This window comes from Aedes albopictus, chromosome 3 (genome assembly GCF_035046485.1).
Source record: "Aedes albopictus strain Foshan chromosome 3, AalbF5, whole genome shotgun sequence".
Lineage (NCBI taxonomy): Eukaryota > Metazoa > Arthropoda > Insecta > Diptera > Culicidae > Aedes > Aedes albopictus.
The window spans coordinates 218,321,964-218,336,836 of record NC_085138.1 but is presented as its reverse complement, the minus strand read 5'-3'; the positions used below and the strand labels follow the sequence as shown (position 1 = coordinate 218,336,836).

At 39.0% G+C, this 14,873-nt stretch overlaps 1 protein-coding gene across 1 annotated transcript in view; it reads right to left on the bottom strand.

Moving 5' to 3' along the window:
- The window catches only part of LOC109411919 (neurogenic locus protein delta), an 80,583-nt gene extending 65,963 nt beyond the window's left edge, over positions 1-14,620 (bottom strand). The window contains exon 1 of the mRNA XM_029877200.2: positions 13,524-14,620. Within this exon, the coding sequence (XP_029733060.2) occupies positions 13,524-13,583 (60 nt within the window). The 5' untranslated portion in view covers positions 13,584-14,620. The remainder of the gene's footprint in view (positions 1-13,523) is intronic.
- Positions 14,621-14,873: the final 253 nt, after the last annotated feature.

Below are 14,873 nucleotides of genomic sequence, written 5' to 3'. Positions count from 1 at the left end.
CCCACAGTAACACTCCTCGACCTAAAAGTGAAAGTAACAAAATTATTTTGCCATCCATAAGCTTGGAGGAAACACTTCACATGCATAAACGTGATGCCACTTGGCGCGATCGAAAGCAAGCACAAACGCATCATCAAACAATGCTGATGATAATATAGCTTAAGCCACATGCTTCAGTAGCTTCTCCAAGTAATTGGTTCGAGTTGAGTGATCATTTTTGGGGCCCCTTCTCTGGCACCGTTGCTCATCGATGCCATCCGATTACGTTGGTTGGCATAGCAGCAGCTTGCAACAAAAGAAGTGCGAAAATTTTCATCATGAAAATGTATGAAATAAAGCAATTTATTAGCTCCATGACTAATTAATATAATTAATCACGGCAAGTGATGAAAGAGAGGGGCCAGTCCTTGGTGCCACAGGCAGTGCACATCAACGATTGACTGAAGCATCATTACATTAATTGGCTAAAAATAAATCTTAATTGGTTTCAACAATGTTGTATAAACTCTTTCATCGGTGATAGTCGTCAAGGCTTACCGGTAGTAAGCGGTAATGGATTTTCAGATATCTCACCTTATTTTTAATTCCAGAGGCGAGGTAGTAAAATACGGCTTATATTGAGTAACCTTTATCCGCGCGGCGGAAAGAAGAGGAACATGTTGCCATAGAGGTTACTTATATTTTATATGTCTATTATATGAGTAAGCAGCAGTTTCCTCCTACTTGAATCCAGTTCCAAGCAGCGGTAAGCTCATCTCCGACCGACCGATAGTTGTTTTTCAAGTCCCACAGTCAACATACAGGTGTAGGGATGCGCTTGTCTGTGTGTAAGTATATGCATAGATGAACAAGTCAGAAATAAATTATATTCAAACGGTTTTAGATTTTACACATCGCTTGTCTTGGTATGATCTGTATGGGCGACGTCATTGTATCCGACGCGGTGCTTGAATGATGAAATGATTCAAATAGATTCCTCTATACATAGAACAGTGAAACTATCATAAGCTGACGATTTATGTGTTTATCAAAAATTGCAACCACTATGTCCCAATACCTATCTACAGAGGATTGATTGTATCGCTACTATAGCTAGGAACTAGGAGTGGATGTCATGGATGTGCCGTGTCCACATCTCTCTCCTCAATCATCGACAAGGTGATCGACTATGCGTCATAAGCCGATTCCGAAGAAAAGTAAAAACGTGAAGAAACCTAATATTTACCGATAGTTCCATTTCGCAAAATATCAATTCAGCTCATTACAATGAACGATGCCAGGACATACACACACTCCAATTGTGGGTAAAAGGGAGAAGCCGAAGAATATGCAAAAATCGTTTAATTAAATTAATTCGTGCGTTTAATACAAATTTATACCTCGCAGCACCACAGTGTACTGCTGAAGTCACCGTTTTTTGCTGGCTGCTATTGCCTCAGTAGTCTTCTTTCTCTTGCTCACCTCGCGGAGCCCGCTGCACAGCTCTGCGCTGACCGGCGAATCGTGTGCCGTGGGAAAACAATTCGTTCCTTCTATTCTTTTTTTTTTATTTGAGCCATTTCTATACATACACTTCTTTTTTCCTCTCTTCTTGGTGCATTTACTCGTTTGCTTCGCGCAACACAACTCGGTTTGCTTTGTATGCGAATGGACGGCCAGTTGGTGTGGCTGATATACACCACCAACATGCTGCGCTGCCCCACCACCAATAACAACAAAAACAACTCTACTACCACCAACACCAAAAACAACAACACAACACCATCAATAACGATTGAGCCGATGCTGGCCGGCCACTGCACGGCAGGCACTGTTGCTCCTTCCGTTCGCCCATGTACCAGGCCTGCCCCAGCGCCCAGCCTTCAGAGCAAGCGGTGAATCCCGATGCTTCGCCGAGACGATGATGGCCAAGCAAGAGGAAACGCAGATGGAAAGAGAATGTCCGAAATGAGCTGAGAAGTATGGGCGAAGATGAGAGAAAACCGAGAGAGAGATAAAGAGACAAGACGAAGAGATATTCATCAAAGTGCATTTTGATAATCGCGCTGCTTTGCACTTTGGTGGGGGAGGGGTTCACCAACGGAAAATAAAGTGAGTCATTGATGCACAGGAAAAAATGCAAGAAGACGTGAGCAGCATCTTCATAGCATCATAAACATGGCGTCTTCTGCCTTTCAAGCTGCAATTTAACGCCTAAGCTAAATCTATGTTGAAATTCTAAATATTTTGCAGATTTTGGTACTCCACTTCAGAGCACTAGATCACTGTTTTGTGGGAGCTTTGTCTATCTCACGGTAGTTCAGATTACAAATGCAGGAAAAGTTTTGAATCGATAGTTCGTTAATTGTTTATCAATCAGTGTGTCTGCTATTTTACGAGAATAGGTTTTCCTGATTCCTGATCCTTGAAACAATTCCGAAAATGGAGCAATCTTGGCGAATCTTTTGAAACGATTTATAAACAACGTTATAGTTGAAAACCTGAAATAACTTCTGTAAATACCAAAAAATCGTTCGAGAGAATTGAAAGAAAATTGTCAGAAACTGCTTTAGAATTTCATGGATTACTTTCGACAGAAACTTATTTGATGAATATACAAATAGAATAATATTAGTGGAATTCATTGATTAAATCATCAATAAATTTTACTCCTATGGGAGATGTTTATAAAAAGAATGCACTTCATAAAAAATGTCTGGTAAATGTTCTGAACATTACGCAGAAGATATGTAAACAAGTATTAATCCAACAGAAATTTATGATAATAGCTTTGAAATTCCGTGAAGATTTTAGCAAGAATTACCTCAGTTTTAGGATTCCGAAAGCTTCAACGATTTGTTAAAGTACTCTGCAAAAATATCCTACAAAAACTCTACCAGGAAACCCTTTAATAACTATTACCGCAACTCCCCTCACAACGAGTGCTCCGACTGGAAATCAAAGAGAAATTTTACAACAGAAGTTTACGCATTTTTAGGATAATTCTATCAGAAATTTTAGCAAAGAAAAATCAAATTCGACATAAATTCCACAAATAACTGATTCAGGAATTTTGTTGAATTCCGTTAAACTCATCCATAATTAATGAAAAAAGTCCTGCATGTTAAAAAAAAATCGCTAGTTTTTTTCAAAGCTTCTTCCATGGAATTTCCTAAGAATGCAATCATTAAAATCTGCAGGACGTCTTACCTATATATTTTTTTAAGGAATTTCTTAATTTTTACGACACGACTGTGTGAGAAAGCCAATCAGATTGATTTCTCACGACACATATACTCTACAGAACCAACGATTTCCTTTACGAGATTCTATTAAATGTGACTACAAAATTCAACCGAATGAAACAGCTTTCAGTATAACCAATAAAGCCCAGCCCCATAACTCTAAATTGAAAATGTTCATTATTTTTTTTACTAATTGTATTGAGCCTCATGTCTAAATGTTTAATGTAAGTGCATTTGAAAACGATGAAACGCAAAAACCGCGAAAAACGCAAAATCCGCGCTACGTGTAACAGCCCTACAAATTGCTACTATGAAAAAAAAAAGTGGATTTGACGTTTGGCTTGTCCTAGGTGAACCACTTCCCCTGGCCTATGATCGTGGTTGTGATCTGTTTGTTATTTAGCTTTGTTTTCAACAAAAAGAGCGAGATAAAAAGGGTGGCAAGTGCCCCCTCTTATCTTTCTCTTTCCCGTGTATGCTTACGAGAGTGAGTAAAAAAGGAAAAGGTTGCTCACGCTAGAGGGTACGAGTTGCATTTTCAAAGAGAATTAGAGGGTCATAACCCTTCCGAGACGGAACGCAAAAAAGTGAAATTTCCATACAATATTGCTCAACTTTAGCTTTTACTTTAGGATTTCCCAACAAAACAACAATTGTTATCCCTCATTTGGGAGAACCACTTTTAATCTTTCGATTTCTAGTTTTGACTACTTAGATAAATCAAAAATAAAAAAAAATATGCAACAAATAAAACTGTTTCATGTTTTTTGATTTTGTCCACTTTTTGTTCAACTTGTTGTGGTAAATCCCACATGCAACGTAAACAAAAGTTTGTTTGCACACATACAAGTATAAGTAATAGCTAAATTACTAAAACAGTTTACATCACATAAAACAAAGACTGTACAGATGAAAAAATATGCAAACCTGTTATTGCCCAACAGCACAATTGTTTTGGACCCCTAGAGGACGCTGTCCATAAACTACGTAGACTCATTTTTGGCACTTTCTCAGTCAGTTTCAAACCGATTAACATGAAATATTGTACACTGCTAGATTTTATGCGTATCTCACTGCGTACTAAAAATTAGGACAATTGGTTCAAAATTGATCGAATTATTGCCAAAAAGATGGTTCCACTTCCCTATGTAAAAATTGTATAGATTTATAGTTAGGTAAAATTTGCTGCACGACAAACGATGACCTGACCGGTATTGTATTAAAAATTTTGAGGTGAAAAACTTCAAAGATAACTAGTTTGAAGAATAATAGCCGGAAGAAGAACAATGCTTGATGTCGGGAACTGGACCGTTTCTGAACAGTTCACATGTATCGTGCCTGCATGTGCAAAACTTGATCTAAGGTGTACAAGAACACATCGCTACAATTAGGCAATCAAAAGCATTCTCATTAGCATTCATTCAATAAAAGCGCCAGCGCCACCACCATTCGCCTACCCCTTGTTTGGTGTTGTGCGCTGGGTGATCAACAAAACTCACGCGCTCGTGGCCAGCCAGGGCCAGGTCGGTCGCTGCGCTGATATTGTATGTGTGTGCCTCCTATCTGTTGAAGTCCTCGCCTGTGTTGCACTCGCAGCAACGTCGTTATGCTCCGGACGATGCTGTTGCTCGGTGCTGCTGCCGTTCCCGCCCGGCCCGGTCTGGGCTCAAGTGCCTTTCTCGGTTCAAATGTTCAGTAGTGTAGTGCCCGGCTCGGCCCGGCCGAAGTTCGCTGGCAGTATGGGTAATGTTTTTATGTGGCACTGCGTTTTACGGAATAAGATATGAACCGAAAACGCCGCGCGAAGAGAGAGAAAGAGATCAGCTACAGAAGTGCAGGTAAAAAACCATGCAGACATCTAAAACGCGAGAGAGTGGAAGAAGGTGTGCAGGTAGGGAAAAAATAAAAAGGTATGCAAGGTGGGTGAAGCTCTTTCTCTTCTCGTATGAATATATGCAAAAAAGAAAACGAAAAATGATAACTGGAATGAAGAAGCACCCTAATTCCCAGCTTGCCTTTCTCCACTGACTGTCTGCGGTACAGCTGCTGCTGCTGTTGCTGCCGCCACCGTTGTTGCCATCGCCGTGTGATGTGTATACTCAGTTCGCAAACCACCGTGAGATTTCCTTCCTGACCTGTTATGAAAAATGGCTCTTCGCAGATTCGTCCGCCGGATTGAACCGCGGTGTGGAAGGTACTTCGCGTTTATAGCGAACGCGAAGGAACAACGTAGGATAGAAAGGAGGATAAAAGCTTTTCACGTCCATTGGGGACTACGAAGGTGATGATTTTGTTTGCAGTTTTCTGTGAGAAAGTGAAGGAGGGAAGATTTGTTTGCTTATTTTTACTCATACGCTTATAAGAAACCCCGTAGGAAGAAAGAGTGTTTCCCGGCTCATCAACCTTCGTAGTCGCGAATGGCGACAACGACAACAGTTGTCGTGTCGATTTTGAACGGATCTCTTTAACCTCAATGGAAGGAATTTAATATTTCTGCATCCTCGTCGACCGTTGTCCGATAAAGGTAAGTGTCAACGATGAAAGTAGCAGTTGGACATGGACACGGTCCTATCTTTTCACCGCTGTCGACGAGTACATATAACAGCACAATAAACTAAACTCGCTTACTCATTTAAAAAAAGGTGTTCTAAGGATTTCAGAATACATAAACGTCAGAGGTCCGTAGAAAGTCTGCATCTGCTTCAAAAGCGAGACATGCTAAATTAAAGAAAAAAATCATATTAAATCTCAAACAACCATAACGAACCCTGCAATAGTCGCGCTGTTGTATTTCGTATAACACGTCGAAAAAAAGTTCGCATCGTCTTTTAGTTGAACATAGATACTGAAACTATCTGAAAAGTATAATCCAAGCAGACTTTTAAGCATAAGATCGAAGACGGCTAATAACAAGACAGACATCTATCCTCTTGCTCCATATACTTTGGGAGCACACTAGCGCCACAAACGACTTCAGGGAAAAACATCATGAATAAGTGTGCGTGCGATGCTACAAGTTCCGTGTACGTATTAGCATGTACACGCACACAATCATGTCCTAATGTTCCTGTGAATCGTTGAGGGCGCTTCAACCATGTCGCCTGCGACAGGGTGGGAGCTGTATGTCTTGTTATTAGCCGTCTTCGATAAGATGATCGAAGTAAAAGTCATATAAATAAAAATGTAGTCATGTCATGTTTAATGAAGTAGGTTGAACATTGTTGAAGTTGCTGCATCGTGCTCTTACCCATTTGTTGACGCATAGGTAAGAGTAGGATGCAGCAACTCCAACAATGTTTAACCTACTTCATTGAACAGGACTTATTTAGCAAAATCAGAAAGAATTATTTACATTTAACAACTTCAAATGGTGTTTTGGGCAACATTAGAAATTGTCACTGCTTTTCTAAAATAATCTAAAACGAAATAAACGTGTTGAAAATGACCACTCGCTTGATTAACAGTGATTAATCGCTCTGTGGCCAAAAATTAGATGATTCATATGTGTGGAATTACTGTAGGCAAAAGCTGTATGCAAATAGCTACAGTCTGTTTATAACACAGTCCCGCAAAGAGTGAAACCAAATCTATCTATCGAACTGTCAAATCGGCTACCTATCGAGCACGCCAGCAAAATAATGAAAACAAAGTCTGGCGAAGAAAAAGAACAACAATCAAAAGAAGTCGTCTTTGCATGTCTCTATATATACAGTCTCTACAAATAGCATAATACGATTAACCGAAATTATTGATTACACGCGCAACAATTTCTTACTGATTATGATCATTAATCTGCTGCACATATGCCATCTAAACGTTGCAGCCAGCAATATTTTTCAGTGTTTGTAAAACTAACTGATAAGGACAATTACTAGGGTGAGATATAGCAATCGCCATCGCACTAGAGTGAGACATCGTCGCAAACTGTCGCAAAGCTTTTTTTCGATTCCAAAAAAAGCAAAATGGCAAGACATTTCAAGCATAACTTTTCAATCCGACGTAACTCGCAAATGTAAACAAATCCGGGTTTTCAGCTGCATGTATGATTCATAAAGCAAATTAAAGAATGCACATCAATGTTTGATGATTTATTGCTTAATTTGTTTAACTAAGTATATTTTTCGAAACGACGTATCTAACATGTTCGTTGTTTACAACTTTGCTGATAGATACATCGTTTTGATATATGAGAAAAGCAAACGACGTATCTAGCCAAAATTCAAATCAATAGATACACCAAATTGACACCATACAAAAGCGACGTATCTGGCATGACGTATCTGTAACTAACCAGGTGTATGTGTATTTTTGTCAAAATTCATTGTGATAATCAAGGATGTTTTCGATCACTTGGCAATCGGTTGACTCATTTGTTCATAACTCAGCTCAGAAACCTTATATTGAAATGTGATGTTCGGCAAAGTTGTAGATTGGTGTTTTTCCTACAATTATCACCAAAGACACCATATTCTAACTCTAATATTTACGTCGTAAAAGTGCTAGTACCAGTTACTCATACTAAACGATCGAATTTTTCGATGGCTTAGTATAAATAGGTGGTACTAGCGCTCTAGCGCCGTATATATAAAAGTTAGAATATGGTGACCTTGGTGATAATTGTAGGAAAAACATTAATCTACAACTTTTCCGAACATCACATTTAAATATTAGGTTTCTGAACTGAGTTATGGACAAATGAGTCAAACGATTGCCAAGTGATCGAAAACATCCCTGGTGATAATGATAATATGGAATGATTAGGTTTTGTTTCTTACCTATTGCATGCTATATCCCTGGTGCTGTAAAGCACGAAAAAACTTATGAAAAGTATTTTTATATAAAAACTATTTTAGTGAAATGGTCGCCAATATTGACCATGAATTTACTCAGATCAGTGAAAAAGTTAGATACGTCGATTTGAAAAATTATGCTTGATTTCTGTCTGGAGAGGTCGTGGGGTAAAAAATGAAGCCAGGCGAATCGGATTAGTCATTAACTGCCTAGTTGTCCCATGTTAGCCCTAAGCATAGTTGTCCCATGTTAACCCTAAAAGGGATACCTGGGGTCCATTGGACCCCAGGCGCCTTTCAGAGCCCGTCTTTGATGGAACACACTCAGCGAGGTGACGAAACTGAGGCCATGAAGGTATCCCTTTTAGGGTTAATAAAGATTCCCATAGAACACGGGACAACTATGCTGCAAACGGCAGTTAGGGGCCGGATCATAACATCCGGGGCCATAGTGTCCCGGTCGTTAAGGCGTGTTTTTTTTTACGAAACAACGCCCAAAAATTCAGATGCGTTTTAATATCCAATGTGCCTTCTTTTCTAGGACTTTGTGGCGCATCTACACGTGCGGACGCTATGCCACGAAAAAAAAAACGCGTCATTAAGGAGAAACTTCAAAGAATACAAATATGGCTGCCACGTTTTCAAGAGCACCAATCCTAAAAATTCGTAAACAAATACGCTCGATTTGGAAAAGCCGCCTCTTTTTGCAAGTGAGCAAAGCCAGGATAAACTAGTGTGGCTTGGTTCGATGCTTCTTTCGTCAGATTTGTGCCTCTAAAGTTTGTATGCGAGATTGCAAAGGGATTTCTCGATGTTTCACCTTAAGTCTTGGGACATTATGGCCTTGGACGTTATGGCAGTTATTGTGTCGAAGACAAAGTACATACGCCACCCCGAATTTCTATCGACTTTGATAAAATCGAGGCGGTTGAATATTTCGTGTACTTGGGCTCACAGGTAACAGCGGATAACGACCCCAGCAAAGAAATTCAGACACGTATTGTGACAGGAAATCGAGCTTACTTTCGCCTCCGCGAGCTTACTCAACGAACGAACAAAGCTCGCCGTCACATGAAGTTAACCATCTGCGAAACGCTTATTAGACCGGTAGTCCTCTATGGGTAGTATGGGTACGAAGTGGACTATGCGTGCAGAGGACCAACGCGGCTTTGGAGTTTTTGAACGGAATGTGTCTACAGCGCAGGGCAGATGCAAGACGGGACTTGGAGAAGGCGAATGAACTACAAACTACATCAGCTGCTCATAGAACCAACCATCGTCCACACCGTGAAAATCGGTAGGCTACGATGGGCGTGTTGCTTCATCAGGATGGCGGATAGCAACCCGATTAAAATGGTTCTCGAGAGCAATTCGACCGGTACAAGAAGACGTATTGCGCAGCGAGCTAGGTGGGTCGATCAAAAGGAGGACATTTTACGGACCCTTCGTCTAGTGCGAGACGCACAGGCATGGACAGTCGAATGAAGACGACTCCTACGTACAGCCGAGAACACTCACACTTTAGCCTGACCGGTAAGGTAAGGTGTGGTATTAGCGTGGTTTAAAAAAATTGTTTTTGCTTCTCCTCACTTATTCAATTCATATCCAGATTCTATGCCTTCTCCCGAAATTTGAGCTGATTTGGTTGAAAATTGAGACTGCACAAGATTTTCAAAGTTTGTATGGGAATTACTATGAAAAAACGATGTATTTCATCCAATCAACCGTAGAATTTCCTCAAGTGGAATTGAGGGTTAGTTGACCCTGATACTCCTAGGCTGCTCTATCAGCTATAACTTCATCGAAGACCGCATAGCTCCTTCAGCTTCCCAGCAGGCAACATTGCTGCACATGGTGCCAATGTTAGCGCACAGGAATCAAGGCTACTATGTTTATTGTAGTGATGCCCATTGAATAGTTTGTGCATCATGGGCAAAGATTTGCATTCTGATCAAAAATCAGCAATTAGGGTAGCAAAACACTTGGGCAGCGGCCGGTATTTTGGGCACTCTTCGATATAACTCAGTGAACTCCAAACCAATTGACTTGAAATTTTGTACACGGTTAGATACTATACGTATCTCATCACGTTCCAAAAATTGTGTCAATTGGTTCAGAATTGGCTGAGTTATACATAGCAGAAAAGTGCCCAAAATAGGACCCCTGCTGAGATGGTCCCACTTCCCTAATTCTTGAACCGTTCGATTCGAATGCGATCTTCGGCAAAATTGTAGCTGATAGAATAGCCTAGGAGTATCTGTGGTCCTCTAGCCTTCTTGGGTACGTGGGAAAATGCTATGGACGATTAAATGAAAAACATCGTTTTCCCATAGTAATTCCCATACAAACTTTGAAGGGCTTGTGCAATCTCAATTTTCAACTAAATCAGCTCAAATATTGGGAGAAGCCATAGAATCTGGTTATGAATCAAATAAGCGGAGTGGGGAAAAAACTATTTTTTGAACCATGCTAGTGTGGTATATGTTTATGACTTCCATAATCAGATAAGTATTTTAAGGACAGTTACACAGCGTAACAAAAATTTACTTTTGGTCTGTCTCAAGAGCAAACTTATGTGTCTCTAACAGATTTTGGGCCGCTGATTTCTAATCTGAACTCAGATTTGCTCCAGCACATCACAAATTTGAACTATACCCTAATTTATAGGGCAAAACTTGCGATTTTGGGTTTTTTTAACTGCCAGCCATTAAGCATGGACATATTTTTTTAAATATTCAAAAGGTAAATTAGTCACTTAACCCCTAAATTAACGACTCATGCAAAATGTTTTGTTTTACCAAATCAAATTTGATAGATTTAAGCATTTAATATCAGTAAGTAAACTTGTATGGAGGGTGGCTTGTATGGGAAATATCGCACCTAACATAAATCGCTTAAAACTATCTTATCTTGCAGTGATATTAAAAAAAATCCTTTTCAAGTGAAATAACAAAAGACTAATTACATTCACTGATTGGTTTATAAATGATTAAATACTTGTTTTAAAGGAAACGTCTTGAAATCCCGCTTCAACAGTGCATCAGAACTTCAGGCGCATAAATCTCAAGAAGCAAGCTTCAAACAACAATGTATTTTATTATTCTTTTCTTGCTCACTTGAAATAAGCTTAAAATAAAAATATCAATTGTGCTGGTTTTGTTTACGAAGAGATTTGCGCTCGAAATCGTGAGTAGGTATTAAAATCGGTCATTCTGGATACCATTTTGGGATACTAACAAGTCTGTTCTTAATTAACAAACTCCGAGGAAAAACATATTCTTCCAATTTTTTGAGAAATTTTAAGAATTTTTTCTGACATTGTAAAATGAATACACAAGATCTTCGAGTAACTTTACAGAAATTAAAATAAAATCAATCAAATTTCAACGAGCATTCTGAGATTTTTTTTTCGTAAGATTTCAGTAAGCTCTGGTACATTGTATAAACATCATTAGGGTCCATCGTAGAATCCTGCTTTATGAATGCCATTGCATCTTTCTTATTACTGATCTCGATGCTGATACGAACTTCAATATTCTGGAAGAATTTTCATGTATTCTTACTAAAATTCAATTAGAAATTGAAGCGTTTAAACAAAAGTTCTCATCTCTAGAGTTCTAAAATTTCTTTCGGTTCAAAGCCATTTTCTAGACCAGCAAAGCTCAGAAAAAATTTTAAAATAAATGTATTTTTTTCGAATTTCATTTTTTGGCCCGTTGACTGGTATGAAGTACCACCTGTGGCCCGCGGCCATAAAAGGTTGGGCAGGCCTGTATTAGAGCCTATTTGGATTGAAAGAATAACACATTTAGTAATTTTTGTATGATATTATAAATTTGACTTATTTTCCTCTATATGGGTCCAAATGTCAAACCGGTATAACTTTATTCATCGTGAGAAAATATTACATTTTATAGCGTCAATATATTGTTGATAAACGTTAAAAAAATCATTCAATTCGGTTCACTGGTTTCCAAGATATAAAAGTTCAAAAATTAGTTGTCTTAAATATAGTGATTTACCAGAACGATTTTAACTTCGCGAAACATTATCCAATCAAGCTCAAATTTGTACCAATGATGCACATATAATAGATGATTATACAGTCAAAATTTTAGAATTTTTTATGCACTACACTGCCTCTATTCGCATAACAGTCCCATGTTTGCTGGATTTCCTATTCACATGGGACTCTTGTGCGAATCGGGGCAGTACAGGTACTTTTCGATATAACGTACAAAAAAGTTTTCTCTTTGTACGTTATATCGAAGTGTACGTTATATCGAAGCAGAAAAGATATAATATTGTTTATGATAGTATTGATGTATTCGACGTGAAATTAATCCCAAATAATGATTATAGTGAAATTCACAAAACCAATAATAAAAAACTCGAAATTTCACGAAAAAGTCATTTTGTTTTTCGTGCTTCGATATAACGTACATTTTGCTTCGATATAACGTACAACAAATTTTTCCCCAAATTGCGCTAATTCTGGGTAACAAGGCTAATGCTTCAACAAAACATTGGTTTGAGTTATTTCGTAGTTTATCTAAGGGTTTTCCTGGGAAAAATAAAAATTTTCAATGCTGTACGTTATATCGAAGCAAAATGTACGTTATATCGAATTCGCTATATCGAGGGTACGTTATATCGAAGATTACCTGTATATGAAAAGTTACAGCAAGTTGAACATTTTTGTGAGAGAAAAAAAGTTGCCTATCCCAAACATATTGGCCATCCCCTGTATAACAGTTAACATGTTCATCATTTTAGTTTGATAACAAAATAAGAGTATATTTCAGACAAACGCTCAAAATTATCAGACTATGCAATTAAAATGTTGATGTTCCAAGGGAATTTCCGATACTTTCTCGTGATGTGAGCAATAAACATGATATGGAACGCTGTGTCGGAATTAAAAAAAAATGAATGTACATAGGGGTTTTTTTTACATAACATCATTATTCAAATCAAATCCATATTTTCATTTGCAGGTTTAAAAAAAAACTATCGGTGAAAATTTTTGCATGCAAAATAGTATGAAAAGCAACAAAAAAGAAAAAAAAACCCCGATGAAATATTTTAAAAGTTTCAGCATATGACAATATACCTAGCATAAATTCAGATGTTCTGTGCGAAAAACCGTTGTATATACATTCAATTTTTATAATCTGTTTATTTAGACATAGCGTGTGGAAGTTTGTAAACCATACGAGATCCATAAAAAAAAGACTACACCGTCTTCAACCAGAGGTTGTACAGACTATCATTAGACAATGGACAACGCACATAACACCCCCAGTGGCCCAGTGGAGAATTTCCCAACTGACGAAAAGTTTTCCCCGGCTGGAGCGGGAATCAAACCCACACTCCAAAGCTTACGAAACGCCTAGATGACTCACGCCTCTAGCCCCACGAAGCCCACATACATGAAAACATCGAAACAGGACAGTCCAGATATATTTTTTTTTAAATATAATGCCAGCATAAAAAAAACATATCCTACCTGACTGATTAGAAACGATGATGATAGCCATAGGATAGATAAGAGGTATATCCTATTCATGGTGCTTGGCACGTCGCTTGGCCTCCTGTGAGCTGGATAGTTGGATAGATGAGCACTGCCTTATCTAGTAGAGTTGTTAGTATGGCTCAGCCGTACTAGCTGTTATATCAGGAAGCGGAAATCCGGCAGCAAGATGGCAGGTAGTACTAGATAGATTAGAACGATCTTCACCGGCGGTGGGTTAAGCCGCTCATCTGTACTGTGTTGTATCACAGAATGACACTTCGAACTGCTTAGAATTTATTCTTGATTCGCGGCAACATTGCAGCATTTGTTTCATGCAGCGACCATCACTACAATACAACTAATATTACTCTCAAGAGCTCTTCTTGTTGGGCGGTTTATCAAATCATGATAGAAAAGTTGAGGGTTTCTTCGGTCACTTTTGTATTCTTCTTATTCTTCTCGACACAATCTTTTCAAACAATTTTTTTTTGCACCAAAATTTCCAGTTTGCGAAAATTCCTTTGCATTCAAGCACTGTTGTAGACTGAGTTGTATACTCAATAAAGAAGGTAAATTAATTTGCACTGTATACGATATTCCCACCAGCTTGTTGCTTCCTTTTGCCGGCTACTTTGTTGGCTTGTATCCCAGCCTACTGCAAATTATGCACGAGCACGTTGTTAAACACTGCAGCAGCAGCAGCAGCAGCACCGCGCGAAGATGCCAATCACACACGAATCAAAGGAGCCCACTCGGTCAACTGAACACCAATGTCCATGTACCTATCTATGATGTGTTGATTTTCACCGCCTACTTAACCACGGAAAACAGATTGGTTTTATTGAATTTTGTTTCAGTAGTGCGCGATGAGACGCTTTTGTCTCCAAAAAACGGATAAAAAATTTTAAGCTTCCCACTGTGAAACGATGCCGCACACGCGAGCCGAGCCGACACAGTTATTGTTTCCGAACCGCGCAACGTTCTCCGACAGACTAGCACGAGGAAAACACGGGATGCGATCTTGAACCCCTGCCTCACATACACACGTACACGGCATGGTTCGTGCTCGTATACGTGCACGAACGCACCGAGAGCAACCGGTCCGAAGCTGATGCACACAACCATTAGGATCAGCCGAAGCCTCCCCTGATGTCCAGCGCCAGGTGATGGGTGGAGATTGCGAGAACTAAAATAGCAGTGGCGTATGGCATAGTACTGAAACGGTCATAAAGGGGCAAGGCGTTTAAAAGACAGATGAATTCTGTACTTTACTTTTGTGATCTAACTCAGTAAATTTTCAATCAATTGATTTTAATTTTTGTTCATCGGATGAATTGTTAGCAA